Source organism: Trichosurus vulpecula, chromosome 2 (assembly GCF_011100635.1).
Source record: "Trichosurus vulpecula isolate mTriVul1 chromosome 2, mTriVul1.pri, whole genome shotgun sequence".
NCBI classification, from domain to species: Eukaryota; Metazoa; Chordata; class Mammalia; order Diprotodontia; family Phalangeridae; genus Trichosurus; species Trichosurus vulpecula.
Window position 1 is genome coordinate 99285146 of NC_050574.1, and position 13745 is coordinate 99298890.

General features: G+C 43.9%; 1 protein-coding gene across 1 annotated transcript; it reads right to left on the minus strand.

The window, feature by feature from the left end:
• Positions 1-2129: 2129 nt before the first annotated feature.
• Positions 2130-5058, minus strand: MLNR (motilin receptor). Its single transcript, XM_036743909.1, has 2 exons — positions 4128-5058; positions 2130-2521 (listed from the first exon to the last, which is right to left on the minus strand). Exons 1-2 carry the CDS (start codon positions 5056-5058, stop codon positions 2130-2132), a joined length of 1323 nt encoding a protein of 440 aa, XP_036599804.1.
• Between the last annotated feature and the right edge of the window lie 8687 nt (positions 5059-13745).

Genomic DNA, 13745 nt, shown 5'->3' on the forward strand with positions numbered 1-13745 from the left:
ATCTTCTTAGTCACATTACCAGACCCTTTCCCTACAAAGGCTTCATAATATCAATTGCATCAAGTCCAAGTTCCACTCAGCGCTCTCACTTCACCCATCTAGCTGTCACTTGCCAGTGCTCCCTTCCTCCTTCCATGCTTTCTCTACAAATGTTCCCAATAAGTATCTCCCTTCACTGTTCTCTAGGCATTCCATACTTAGTCCTGCTTTATGCCTTCATTCATGCTATTGCCTATGGCTGGAATGTCCTCTTTTCAATAGATGTCACTCATGCCTGAAAGTCCAACTCCAATCCTACTTCCTTAATGAAATCTTTCTCGACTGTTTGGGACCACAGATTTCTCCCTACCTGTCTAAAACCCAATATGTCATGAATGTCCTGGAGTATTTTCTAATTTTCTCGTTGGTATATTGTCTAACCAATAGGAATGTAACATCCTTGAAAGCAGATCCAGCTAGAGATTCTGTGGTACAAGATGAAGGGCAGGGGCTCTTGAGTCAGAGGATATGGGTTCAGATTCTCTTTCTGACCCTTCCTCAAGTAGGAAGGTGACCTTGGACAAATTGCATAACCTCTCTGGGTCTCAATTCCCTCACTTCTAAAATGAGTAAGTTGGATGTAAGGTCTCCTCTAGAGCTATAGTCTTGTACTTACTTTGTATCCCCCATAGAATATACTAGCGCTAGGTACTCAATAAGTGCTTAATAAATACTTGTTGGACTTAATTATAATCTCAGGAAATCACATCCCTTAGCAATTGCAAAAGTTTATAACACTCATGAAGAAGACATGCTGGTTTTCTGAAAGATGCTGAGAATTGATCTTGTCTTCCTACTTTACATTGGAAGTTCAGAAGCTTAGAAAGTTAGCTCATGATTTTAAAATACCACTTCATGTCCATGCCTGAGAGGCCTTTAAGATTCACTTTGACAGCTCCGGAATAGCATAACCAGAAATTCCCATCTACAAAAAGCCTCCACTTACTGACCAATGTTGTTAGACAAGAAATCTGTCAGGAGCAGAAGTCCTCAAAAATTTAAACACCATTAACATTTGCGCTCCATTGTCTAGGTGGCTGCAGGGTGGCACAGTGAATAGAGTGCTGGGCCTGGAGTCAGGAAGACCTGAGTTCAAATGCGACCTCAGATCCTTACCAGCTGTGTGACCCTGGGCAAATCACTTCACCCTGTTTGCCTCAGTTTCTTCATCTGTAAAGTAAGGTGGAGAATTAAATAGCAAACCATTTCAGTATCTTTGCCAAGCAAACCCCAAATGGGGCAATAGTAGTTGGACACAACTAAACAATGAAGTCCACTTATGTAAAGGGCTTAGGAAACTCCTGGTGCCCAAAGGATGTTATGTAGGAGCTTCATTGAATATTTTCTTAACTGGAGGAGACATCTGTTCCTGGCAAGCCTGGGACAATTGACTGTCCTAGACAGTCTCTTATACGGCTCCTAGACACCAAATGTAGGTTATATGCCCTTATTAAAATGTAAGCACATTGAGGCAGGGAATGGCTCTATTTTGCCTTTGTATTCTCAGTATTTAGCCCTATGTGCCTGGCACATAGTGGTTTCTTAAGAAATAAATGCTTATTAATTCATTCATATGATCATTTAGTCATTCATTTCCTAAACAAGGTGGATGCTAGGTTTGTCTCCCAATAATGATTGAATATCATATAGTACCACCCAAAATAAAGACATTCTTTATCAATGTTTCTTTTTAACCAGTTCACCAGCTTAATTGGTAATAAATGTTCATGATCCAATTAAAACATTTAATTTCTTTCTTAAATATTTATTATAATTTATTATTAAACATTTATTTTTTATAGTTTTATTGTTGTCTTTGTTTTTACACTATAATCACTTCCCCTTGATCCTCCTCCTCACCTCTGCATTGAACCAACCCTTGTAACAAATCAAACAATCAGTCAATGAAGCATTTACTCCAGGCATTGTGCTACACTCTGGGGATACAAATACAAACGTGAAAACAGTTCCTGCCTTATATCTGTAAGATATAAGGGACTTAGAGTCTAACAAAGAAAAACATTTGAGCCAAACCTACTAACACCATAACTACATCTGATGACATCACCACGTTCCACACCTACAGCCCCCTACATCTCTTTTGAGAGTGGAGAGGTCATCCTTGGGCTGTCTGGTGACTGCACTCCCAGTGACTTTTTTTTAATGCTAGCACTGGTCTCAGCGTAGCCTGCCATTTCTGTTCCAGTCTCTTCTCCAGTCTCCCCTCCCACGTCCCTGGTCCCAGAACTTTTTTCTCCAGACTGTCTAGCTAGAAGGAGCTTGTAGGCAGCTGCTCTGTACTTTTTTGAAATGAGATTGTAGAGGACAGGGTTGATGGATGCACTCAGGTAGAAAAGCTGCAGAGCCACAATATTGAAGTATTGGGAGAAGTGCATTGTCCTGGAATCGTTGGTGTTGATGTAAATGATCCTGCCAACATGAAAGGGCAACCAGCAAACTATGAATGCCAGAACCACCACCACTGCAAAGAGAAACAGACACACAAATTAACAAAGGCTCTTGCAACACAGTTAGGCTTCACTTAATGTTCTTGGGATTTATCCAGGAAGTAACCATTTGTTTCATGAGCAACAATAGAATAAACAAGAGAGAAATGTTTCTAACCCAACTTTCATCTAGTGTGTAAAGCCAATTTCAATGCGCATGAACTTTAGTTAGGGTCACCAGTGGTGATGAGTGACATTTTAAAAATGTGATATCCAAAAAGGACAAAAACCAGAAATCATTTTGGCAATCTTAATTCCAAAAAAGCCTCCTCTCAGGAATTGTAAAGGTGGTTACTTTAATAAGTATCCGACTAATAATGGAGCTGTACACCTTTGGAACCCATAACACTTTACTTTGGCCTTCAGAGCAATTCACCATGTGGATAGATTGGGCTAGGGATGGGGCTGGATGGAGGCACGATGGGTAGAACACTGAAATGATCTGGGGCAAAGCAAAACCATATTAAAGATTCAATTATTAACTATTCCATAGTAGGCAGACAGTAGCTTAGAAATGTCAGGGTCATTGTAGAGTCTGAGGGCACATCTGAAATCAGCTAGCCCCTTCCATTTTGCAGATAAGGAAACTGAGTCCCAGAGAGGTTAAGAGACTTCTCTAAGGTCAAACCAGTGGTGTTAGCCAGGATTCAAACTCAGGTCATCTGACTCCAAATTCAGCACTTTCCTCTCCACTAAAATGTTTCTTGTGCAGAAATCTGACTTCTTATTTATATTCACATTTAACAAATATGTGTTGTGCTAAGGACTGAGGGTGAATCATAAGATCCTTAGCCCTAAGAGGGCTACAATCTAATGGGAAATTTAAATAATAGGCCCAAATAGCCACAAAGCAGAATGTGATAAATGCAGGAGAGGTAGAAACAAAATACTAGGCAAAATCTGAGGAGGGGGAGGTCTTTTTGGGGGGTTGGTTGTGGTAAGATGTGGGAAGGTCTTGATCTTGGCTTACCAAGAGCCACGGATGGCTTTCTTGGGACCAGATAATAGGACCGAAGACAATGGATCTGTCCTGGGATAGAGAAAGGGTTCTGGGGAATCCACGCTGGTTTTTTTTTTTGGTTTGTTTTTGTTTTCTGGGTTTTTGTTTTTGTTTTTTTCAAAAACACACATATAAAGACCCTAATTGGTCAAATAGGATGAAAGCTCCCTAGGGGCTAGGTAAGTTTCTTGGTTTTGTTTGCTTTTAATCTTTGGTTACCACTTGCACACAGAAGCTCTCAATTAAAGTCTGTGGAGTTGAGCTGGATTAAGATTTGGAGATACATGTTGGAGGAGTTGAATGTGTATTCGCAGGAGAAGGAAAAGGGAGTAGGAGAAAAAGAAGGGAGAAGATGAAAGAAGAGAAAGAAAAAGAAAGGAAGAGAAAAGTAGAGGAAAAAAGAAAAGGAAGGAGAGAAAGAAGAAGAAAAGGGAGGAAGGAGAAAAAAAAAGTAGGAGTCAGAACAAAGAAAATGGGAGACAGAGTGCAAGAAGAGGCGAGCCTCGAGGAGTAAAGGGAGGACTAGCAGGAAGCGTCCCACCTTTCTCCCGACGCCCTCTTCCTTCGAGCTCTTCCCTTACCCAGGACCCGCACGGTCTGCCGATGGTCCTTCTCCCGGCCCGTGGCTGCTGGCCCCCGCAGCGGAGCCCCGCTCCTCCACAGCGCCCGCCCGATGAGTCCGTAGAGTACACTGAGGCAGAACATGGGCACGAAGAAGTAGGCGGTGGTGACCCAGAGCATGACGCGCAGGATGCCCAGATGCTCCCGGCTCGGCCGGCACTCCCGACTGAACATCGCTGCCGCCGCCGCGGCCGCGCTCCCCGATGGAGCGTACTGGGAAGGCGTCCCGGGGGAGCTCCGGGCACTCAGCTGGGTGGTCTCGGAAGGCAAGGAGAGAGGGGCGGCCGGCCAAGAGCCATTGGCAGCCAGCGCCCACTTCGATCCGTCGGGGGCCGGGTCCTGCTCGACGCCCACTAGAAAGAAGAAGGGGCCCGCGGAGAGCAGCGCTACGGCCCAGAGCGCAGCAATCAGCGCTCGCACGCGGCGGCGGGTGATGAGCACCCGGGCGCGCAGTGGGTAGCAGATGGCCAGGTAGCGCTCCACGCTCAGCGCCGTGATGTGCAGCAGGCTGGCGTAGGTGCAGCCCTCGCTCAGGTAGAGCGAGAGGCGGCAGAGCAGCTGCCCGAAGACCCAGGGTCGGGAGCGCCACAGGCGGTACAGATCGAAGGGGAGGCCGAGCAGGATGAGCAGGTCGGACACGGCCATGCTGCCCAGGTACAGGTTGGTGGTGGTTCGCATGTCCCGGTAGCGCCGGATCAGCAGCACAGTCACCACGTTGCCGCTCACCCCGACGGCAAACAAGCCCAGGCACACGGCCGTCACGGGCACCAGAGCACCCAGGGGGAAGGGAGAGCAGCGACTCTCGTCGCAACGCGGCAGGGACCACTGCCGGGGCTCCGGGACCACGCCATCGGTACTGTCGCTGCTGCTGCTGTTCCAGGGGCCACCCATGACCGCTGAAGGGCAAGCAGGGCTGACTGGGGGACTTCAGCGCATTCTGGAGGGCCCTTATCTTCTGGCTAGGGGCCCTTATCCACGAGCGAGTGTTCCTCCCTTCTCGCCTCCTCGTAAAGGAGTTAGGAGATTGGGGTGTAATGACGGGTGAGGGCAGATGCTTTGGGCGTCCTTCAATTCACTGCGCGGGTCTCAGGCACTGCGACCGCTGGTGGAGACCAGCCTAAGCCTCTCCCAACCCGACCCCGCAGTCTCCGCCTCCTTCTCCTGCCCACTTCGCGCTCCCCCAGTGCCTGCTTCTTGACAGACCCTGGGACACTTGGCCATCTTCTCTCTCCACCTGAAACATGGAAGGGCAGGCGCTCCTACTGCTTCTTGGGAAGAGATTTTTGAACCTTAATGAAGTTATCTCAATGGGAGCGGGGAACAAGCATTTGTCAAGGAGGAGGAAAAGAGACCAACCAATGAAGTCCTGTGCGCTCAGTCTCTTCAGCATAACCTCTTTAAAACAGTATTAGCTTTGAGCTCACCTCAATTTACAATGCAACACAATGTTTGGTGTGGGAGAAAGGAGCATTGCCCCGGGAGTCGGGAGAGCTGGGATTCTTGTCCTGGGTCTGATACCAAATGACTTTAGAAGAAGTCTTTTCACTTGGGTCTCAGTTGTAAATTCATTAGGAATAGCACAAGTCACTCGAAAAGAGATTTGGAACAGTTGCTGTGAGGAATTGATAAAGAATCAATCAGTGAAGAGTAATAATAACCCAGGATTGCTGCACCATTAAATGGGAAGGAAAGAAGCATTTATTAAATGCCTGCTACGTGCCAGGCACTATTCTAAGGGTATCTCATTTGATTCTCACAGCTCTGGAAGGTAGGTGCTGTTATTATCCCCATTTACGGCTGAGGAAAGTGAGGCAGTTAGGTCACCTGGCCAAGGGTTACATAGCTAGGAAGTATCTGAAGCAGCATTTGAAGTCAAGGCTTCCTGATTCCACGGCCACTCTATTCACTCCTAATTGCTCTCCCAACCGCCAGTCTTTCTCCCCCCCCCCCCCCCCACACTCCATAGGGATGATGCCAAAGGCACGGGTCTGACCACATCACTCTCCTATTCACAAAAATCCCAATGGTTCTCATATAGCCTGTAGGAGAACTATCAGCTCTTGTGATTGGCATTTAAAACCCTCACATCTGCGCCGAACCTACATCACTCCTCTTCCTTTGCTCTTCAGTCCATCCAAACTGGCCTTCCTGCTGTTCTTCACATACCACACTTTATCTTCCATCTTCCTACCTTTTCCCTGGCATGTCCCCCATGCCTAGGATGCACTTCCCCCTCACCTCTATTTCTTAAAATCCTTTTCTTTCTTTAAGACTCCGCTCAAGCACCCCTCCCAGGTGAAGCCTTTCTTGAACTCCCCTCCCCTGACCCTAGCAGCTAGTGCCCTCTCACTCCCAAGACTGTTTTATGTATTTTCTTTATGTACTAGTATACATACATGTTGTCTCACATGATAGAGAATAAAACTTCTCAACTAAGGGACCGATTCATTCTGGGTTTTGTATCCCTAGGGCTTTTCACAGTACCTGCCACGTTGGAGGAACTTCCCCTCCTAAGTTAATTGTTAATTGACTGACAGGTGTATAGAGCAAATACTGTCAGACCCAAGTAATATGCTGGTGGCCGTGGCTTACCTTAGTGGTGGTGGGTTGGTTTTTTTTTTTAAATCATGGTGCATGAGAAGGTTCAACAGGCAGGGAAGGGAAATAAATGATATATAAAAACAAAAGGAATTGATTTTCAAAAATAGTTCAAGGCGGTAGACATGTACCAATAGGTAGTAAGCACATTACAAAGCCAAGGGACTTTTGAGAAGGGATTGGGCTTTTCAATGTTAATCAGTGCTCTGTGTAAATTATAAAATAATTATGTATATGTACACAGAGACAGTTAGGCATCTCAGTGGATAGAGAATGTACCACAACTTGTTCAGCCATTCCCCAATTGATGGGCATCCCCTCAATTTCCAGTTGCCACCACAGAAAGAGCTGCTATAAATATTTTTGTACATGTGGGTCCTTTTCTCGTTTGTATGATCTCTTTGGGATACAGCCCTAGAAGTGTTATTGCTAGGTCAAAGGGTATGCACAGTTTTATAGCCCTTTGGGTAGCTCCAAATTGCTCTGCGGAATAGTTGGATCAGTTCACAACTCCACCAACAATGCATTAGTGTTCTATTAATGACTCTTTTTTAATGCTTAACATGCACAGGTCATCAATGGAATTGTGCTGTAGCATACTTACATTTTCTGTGTTCCTTTCCATTGTCCTTTGGATCATCAGCAATTTTGATACTTATCTTTGGAATAACAGAAAGAGAAAAAAATCCTGAAATTTGAAAGAAATGCCAGAATTGTTTTGAGGGATGAACCCTGAAATTCAGTTCTCTATACTTAAGGGTTCTTTAAGATATAATTTTCTAGAAGTTCAACAGTGAGGCAAATATTCTGGTGAAATTTGCTTCATTTTCCTTCTGATAACTTAGGCTATTGTGGGTTAGGTCTTCAGTGGGATGGATCCATTTAAATTATGTCATCTATTGGAAGCTGTCATGGTTTCTGCCCCGGGCTTTCATACCAAGTCTCAGACTGCAAAGGCTTAAGGGCTTAAAGCTCCATCAAGTGTTGCTTTACACTCCATCCTTGCTCCTTTCTTCAGCTTCCCTATTCTCTCACTTACATGCCCAAATATCTGGTCTTTGAGCAGTTTCCTTCCTTTTTCTTAAATTAGGGCCACTCCCTATAGTGAGTATTAAATGTATTTAGTGAAGTTCTCTGAGTTTTACAATAAGAAGGCTTGATCAGCTTGTCCAGCTCATTTCAGTTCCTACATTTGAATTTAGAAAAGTGGCAATTCCAGTTTTGCTCCCTGATATTGACTATAAATGTGAGCTTCTGGTGGAATGGATTACTGTACTAGATTCACTTTAAATTGACCTTTTTTTCCCCTTGCCACAGGAAGAAAAAGCATTGATTGTATTACCACTTCCAAATGCAAAGAAATTACATTATATGTTATTATGTAATTATGCATTATTTTAGATACCCTTTTAAGAACTGGAGTATATCAAAGGCATTTTTTTCCTATCAAGTAAAAGATAAGAGCATCTTAAAGATAAATTTGCAATGATATATGCGTAGCTGTTCTAGTATAACTTTGGTTTTTATATTATTTTAAATGAAAAATTATTTATTTTTAGTAAAACCATTAATAGTATTTGAATATAACTATTTTTGTCCTGTGTATCAACTATACTGATACATAGAATATTTACCAAGAATACATAGAATAGAATATTCTATAGAATATTTACCAAGTTATTTGGCTAATGATATTTTGTGATGACTCTTTGATTAAGCATGAATGCTATTAAATTATTTCATTATGAATCTAAATTGTAAAATTAATATTTTTGTTCTTGTGATCTGCTCACTGTCAGCATAGCAATTCACTTTGCAGAAACTATAAAATAGAAACATGTTAATTAGGTAAAAATTATATTTCTACATTAATCTTTTCATAGCTCAAATAATTTTTGTCATAGTTAAACTGTATCTATGTCCATGTACCAGGTTTATTTTCAACTTCATCACTAGCCAAATATTGGTTGAACAAGTGGAAATAAAATCTATTATTTTTATGGAAGGTTAAAGACCTCTCCATGATGAGTGATTATGGAGTAATTCAGCATGCACACTAAAGGAGAAAAAAAGAGACAACCCCTCAAGATGCTTATATGTCCAAACAAGATTTATTAATTGACGTTCTGTATAGAATACCAAGCTCTGGGAAGGCTGGAGATAGAAAAGAGTTGCTACCATGCTCCAGATTTGTGTCCAGGTTGGGGTGGTGATATGTCAGCTTTCTCCTTTTGCACAGGAAAAGTACCTTCTCTGATGTGTGTTAGGTGTTCACCCTTGCTTCTAGGGGACTGGAGAACAGCTAATGCTGGGGAGTTGGGATATGAGCTCCTTGGAAACAAGGATTGTCTTGATTTTCTATTTGTATCCCGCTGCTTTATAATCAATCAACAAGCATTTTATTAAACATCTTCTATAACCTTTACCAGGATTACAGGTGCAGAGAATGAAACTACCCACAAAGGAATCTCTGACAGGGAGTTTATCACCTTCTATAGGAAGTGCTCAGTACCTGATTTTTCACTCATCCCTTCATTGGTGTCATCATCCCCTCACTCAGCCCCCGTGTCCAGTCACCTGCCAGATCTTGTTTCTGCCTGTGCACTATATCCTGAAGGTGCCTCCATTCTCATCCTAGCTCAGGCCCTTTCTCATCTCTTTTGCCTGGACTGTTTTAACAGCCTCCTGGTAGCTCTCCCTGCCTTAAGTTTTCCCCCACTCCAGTCCATCCTCCCCCTTGTGCCAAAATGATTTTCCTGAAGTGCAGGTCTGTGTTGGTAAGCAAAAATGGGCTCCTTAGCACTTAGTTCAACAAGTGTCCTTGAATAGTTTGGCTTTTGTTCCCTTTTGAGTAATTCATTGAGCCTTACTAGGTGCTAAGCCCCAGGCCCAAACCCCTATTAGGTGTAAAACCTTAGTGGGTGTGGATTGGCAACTAAGGTGGGGCCCAAGGTGGGGCTAACTCCAGGGAGGGCCTAGTTTACATGTCTGGGAGAGCAGAGGCTTTTAGACCACATGGGTTTAAGTCCGTCTCTTTGTGACGATTCTAAGTCATGTGGGTGAGTCGCATGTGTGATTCACCCCTGACATTGAAAAAGATATAAAAACCAGGGGTTGGCTGTCTGTTCTTTGGACCTCTTTGCCGCAGCAGTGGTGGTGCGTGACTCTGGGACAGCCCTTGTTCTGAGCTCCTGGGCTGAACCCAGATGTTGGTAACTATGAATTGTATTGGGTCTGTCTGTTGATGTTTGTAACTTGTTTGTATTTTGTTCTGAAGTTCAGGGTGCTGGCTTTTTCCCCTGAATTAAGTGAATGCTGTCTGTATGCTGGATTAAAGTAAACTTGTCAACCCCTTCACCTTGCTTTCCTTAGTTAAGCAGATCAAAAGAACCTGTGCTGTTGGCAGCTTTCTGGGTGCTGGCTGTGGGTGGATCTTACACCCCCACAGAAGTTGCTAGCCAGATTGTTGAAACAAGGTCTGACCATGTTATCCCCCCCATTTGAGGAAGGATCAAATATGAACTCCTCTGTTTGACACTGAAAGCCTTTCACGATCTGCCCCATCCTATTTTTTGTCTCCTTGCCTATCTCTCTGAACTCTGTGGTCCAGCCACACTGGCCTCCTCCTTGTTCCTCACACATGATGCTTCTTTTTGTCTGCTGTGGTACCTCCGCACTAGCTAATCCTCATGCCCATAATGCTGTCTCTCCTCACTACCACCTTTTAACATACTTTGATTCCTTTTAAGACTAAAGCACCACCTTCTGCACTTGACCTTTCAGCCGTTAGGGCCTTCCCCTCTAAGGCTACCTTGTATCTGTCTACCTCCTTTTGTATCTGGCACATACATACACATCCATACATATCTTTTTTCCCATCAGAATGCAAGCTCCTTAAGGGCAGGGATTACCTTTCCTTTGCTTTGTATCTTTAGTGCTTGACACAGGTGCCTGGCACTTTGCAGGTGCTTATTAAGGCAATTCTCACTCAGGAACATCTCTCCACCGTCCTGGACCCTCTTAATAAGTTTGTCCCCCAGGGAGTTAAGGACTCCTGCACTGGAGGTTTTGAGGCAGAGGCTGAGTAACTTCTTGTTGGGAATATCATAGAAAGGATTCCCATTCAGGCATCGGTTGGACTAAATGGTCTCTGACGTCCTTTCCAATTCTAAGATTTTGTGATTGCGCAAAGGGTCTAAACGTATGAATGATGCTAACAACCAACATTTATATGGTGCTTTATTATGTGCCATGCACTGTACTAATTACTTTACAATTATCTCATTTGATCCTCAAGACAACCCGAGGATGTTGGTTGCAGATGAAGAAACTGAAGCAACCAGAAGTCAGGTGACTTGCCCAGGGTCACACAGCTAGTGATGTCTGAGGCCATATTTGAACTCAAATCTTCCTGACTCTAAGCCTGGTACTCTAACCACTGCATTAACTACCTGCCTTCTAAATTACTATAACTATTATGCACATTGTACTTACAGAATTAAAAAACACGATTCTATTATATTATAAATTTGATTCATCTAAAGGTAATATTTGTTACCATCTAATACATAAATTTAACAGTATTTTGCTCATTTCCTTTGAGTTTAGAAGGGTTTGGAAGTAGGTGGGCAGGAATAGTTTGAATGGCCCATGGTTTTGGTCAGATACCTCTGGACTACTATGTCTAGTTCTGGGTGCCATATTTTAAGAAATTTACAAATCATAGTGCACTGGGAGAAGAGCAGCCAGGATTGCTGACAAGACTGATAATCATACCAATACCAAGGTAATGAATAGAAGGGCATGGGGATATTTGGCATGGAGATCACTTGCAAGGCATAAATATTTGAAGGGTTGTAATATATAAGAAGGAGTGGACAATGCTTGGCGTCAAAAGGCAAAAGCTTTTTGAGCAATGGGTGAAAGTAGCAGGGACAGATTTAGGAAGGAAATAAGCCTTAAGTGCCTACTATGTGCTATGCACTGTGCTATCCACTTTACAAATACTGCATTTGACCCTCCTAACCACCCTGGGAGACAGGTATTATCCCCAATCCTCAGGTGAGGAAATTGGGGCTGAGGGAGGTTAAGCAACTTGTCCAAGGTCACACACCTTGTCTGGGGCTGAATTTGAATTCAAATTGTGACTGACTGCCCAATTTAGGCTTGAGGTAAGGAAACACTTCCTAACAATTAAAACTTCCCCCAAATGTAATAGACTTTCCTCTCTGTGTTCAGCTGAAGACTGGATGACCATTTGTTGGGCATGCTGGGGAGATAGTTGACTGCCTCCTTGGCTTCCTTTTAAGTCCCAACTAAAACCCCAGCATCTACAGGAAACCTTTCCCAACCTGTCTCAATTCCAGTGCCTTCCCTCCCTAGTATCCCATAGAGCTTTTTGTATTTGTTTGCATGTTGTCTTTCCCATTAGATTGCAGGCTCCTTGAGGGCAGGGATTTCTTGTGCCTTTTTTTTTTCTTTTTGTATCCTCAGTGCTTAGAACAGTGCCTGGCACACAGCAGGTGCTTCATATTTACTAAATGGTTATAGGGGCCATTCATCCTGAGCATTTCATTCCCTCTGCATTTCAGATCAGTCCTTTGCTGTCATCCCTCTTCCTCCCCAGCCTCTGATGGAAGTGCCCTTCTCCTCAAAGCTAACCTCTTTACCTCTGCACCACCTTGATCCCATTCCTTCCTGTCTTCTGAAGCAGATTGCTCCCAATCACGCATCCATTTTTTGTTCCAATGGCCCCGTGTCACCTACAAACACCCCCAAGTTCTCGCTATCCTTATTCTAATACTATGTTGTCCATTGAGATATCCTCTGTCTCTTTAAAACTGTCTGTTGTGTTCACTTCTTCTCTTACTCATCCCTTTGCAATGTCTTCCGATCTCACTGATCAACTGGAACTGCCCTCTCTGATGTTAAGAAATTGCCTAATTTAAAGGCCTTTTCTCAGTTCTCATCCTCTCTACAGGATTTAGCCCTGGTGACTATCATTTCCTCCTAGATACTCTCTTTTCTGAGATTTCCAGCAGTACTGTCTTCTTTCTTCTCCTCCCTGTCTGATCACTCCTTCCTCTCCTTCGCTGATTCATTCTCTGTAGCACAATCCTGTCCTGGGCCCTCTTTTCCTCTCTCTCTCTCTCTCCATTCATTTACTGGTCCCGTGACTTTAATGATCATATCTATGTATCCAGCCTTAATCTCTGTGACTGGCCCACACCAAGAGCTTCCCTCTGCCCCTTCCCCTCAGCTCCAGTTGTGCATCTTAGACTTGATGTTAGGCAGCTAGGTGGTGCAGTGGATGGAGCACTGCACTTGTAGTCCCAAAGACATGAATAACAGTTCTGCTCCAGGTACTTACTAGTTCTTTGACCCTGGGCAAAGAAATCACTTAACCTCTTGCAGCCTCAGTTTCTTCATCTGACTTCTCACTCACCCCACATATCCAATCAAATATCTTCACAACATCACAAACATCCATCCATTTCTCTGTACTTCATGCCCTCATCACCTGGATTATTTTAGGACTCCTCTCCAATCCTCCATTGAGTGACTTTTAGTGTAGGTTCAGCCATGCCCACCTCCAGCTGTCATCCCCACCTCCCTCCCCCAGTCCCCAACAGTGTTGTGGGCTCTGATAAGCTTTTACCTTCTATTGTCTGAAACGGTCAAGCTCTTTGCCATTTTCTGGCCATCTCCATATGATGGCACCTTCTTTCCACTTCCCAGCTCCTCTTTATGTGTTAGACTGTAACAACCAGGAGAGCAGGGACTATTTTGTTTAGCACAGTGCTCGGCATATAGTATTTAATCAACTCTCTCTCTCTCAGGCAGTGCTCTGAGGCATTGTGCTGGGTCCCAGGGATGACATGTAAGACATGAGTTTTTGCCTTGAAAAGGTTATAGTTTAGTTGGGGAGACAGATGATAAACATGGTAAGCATAAACATGAGGCAGAGCATTACATATGCC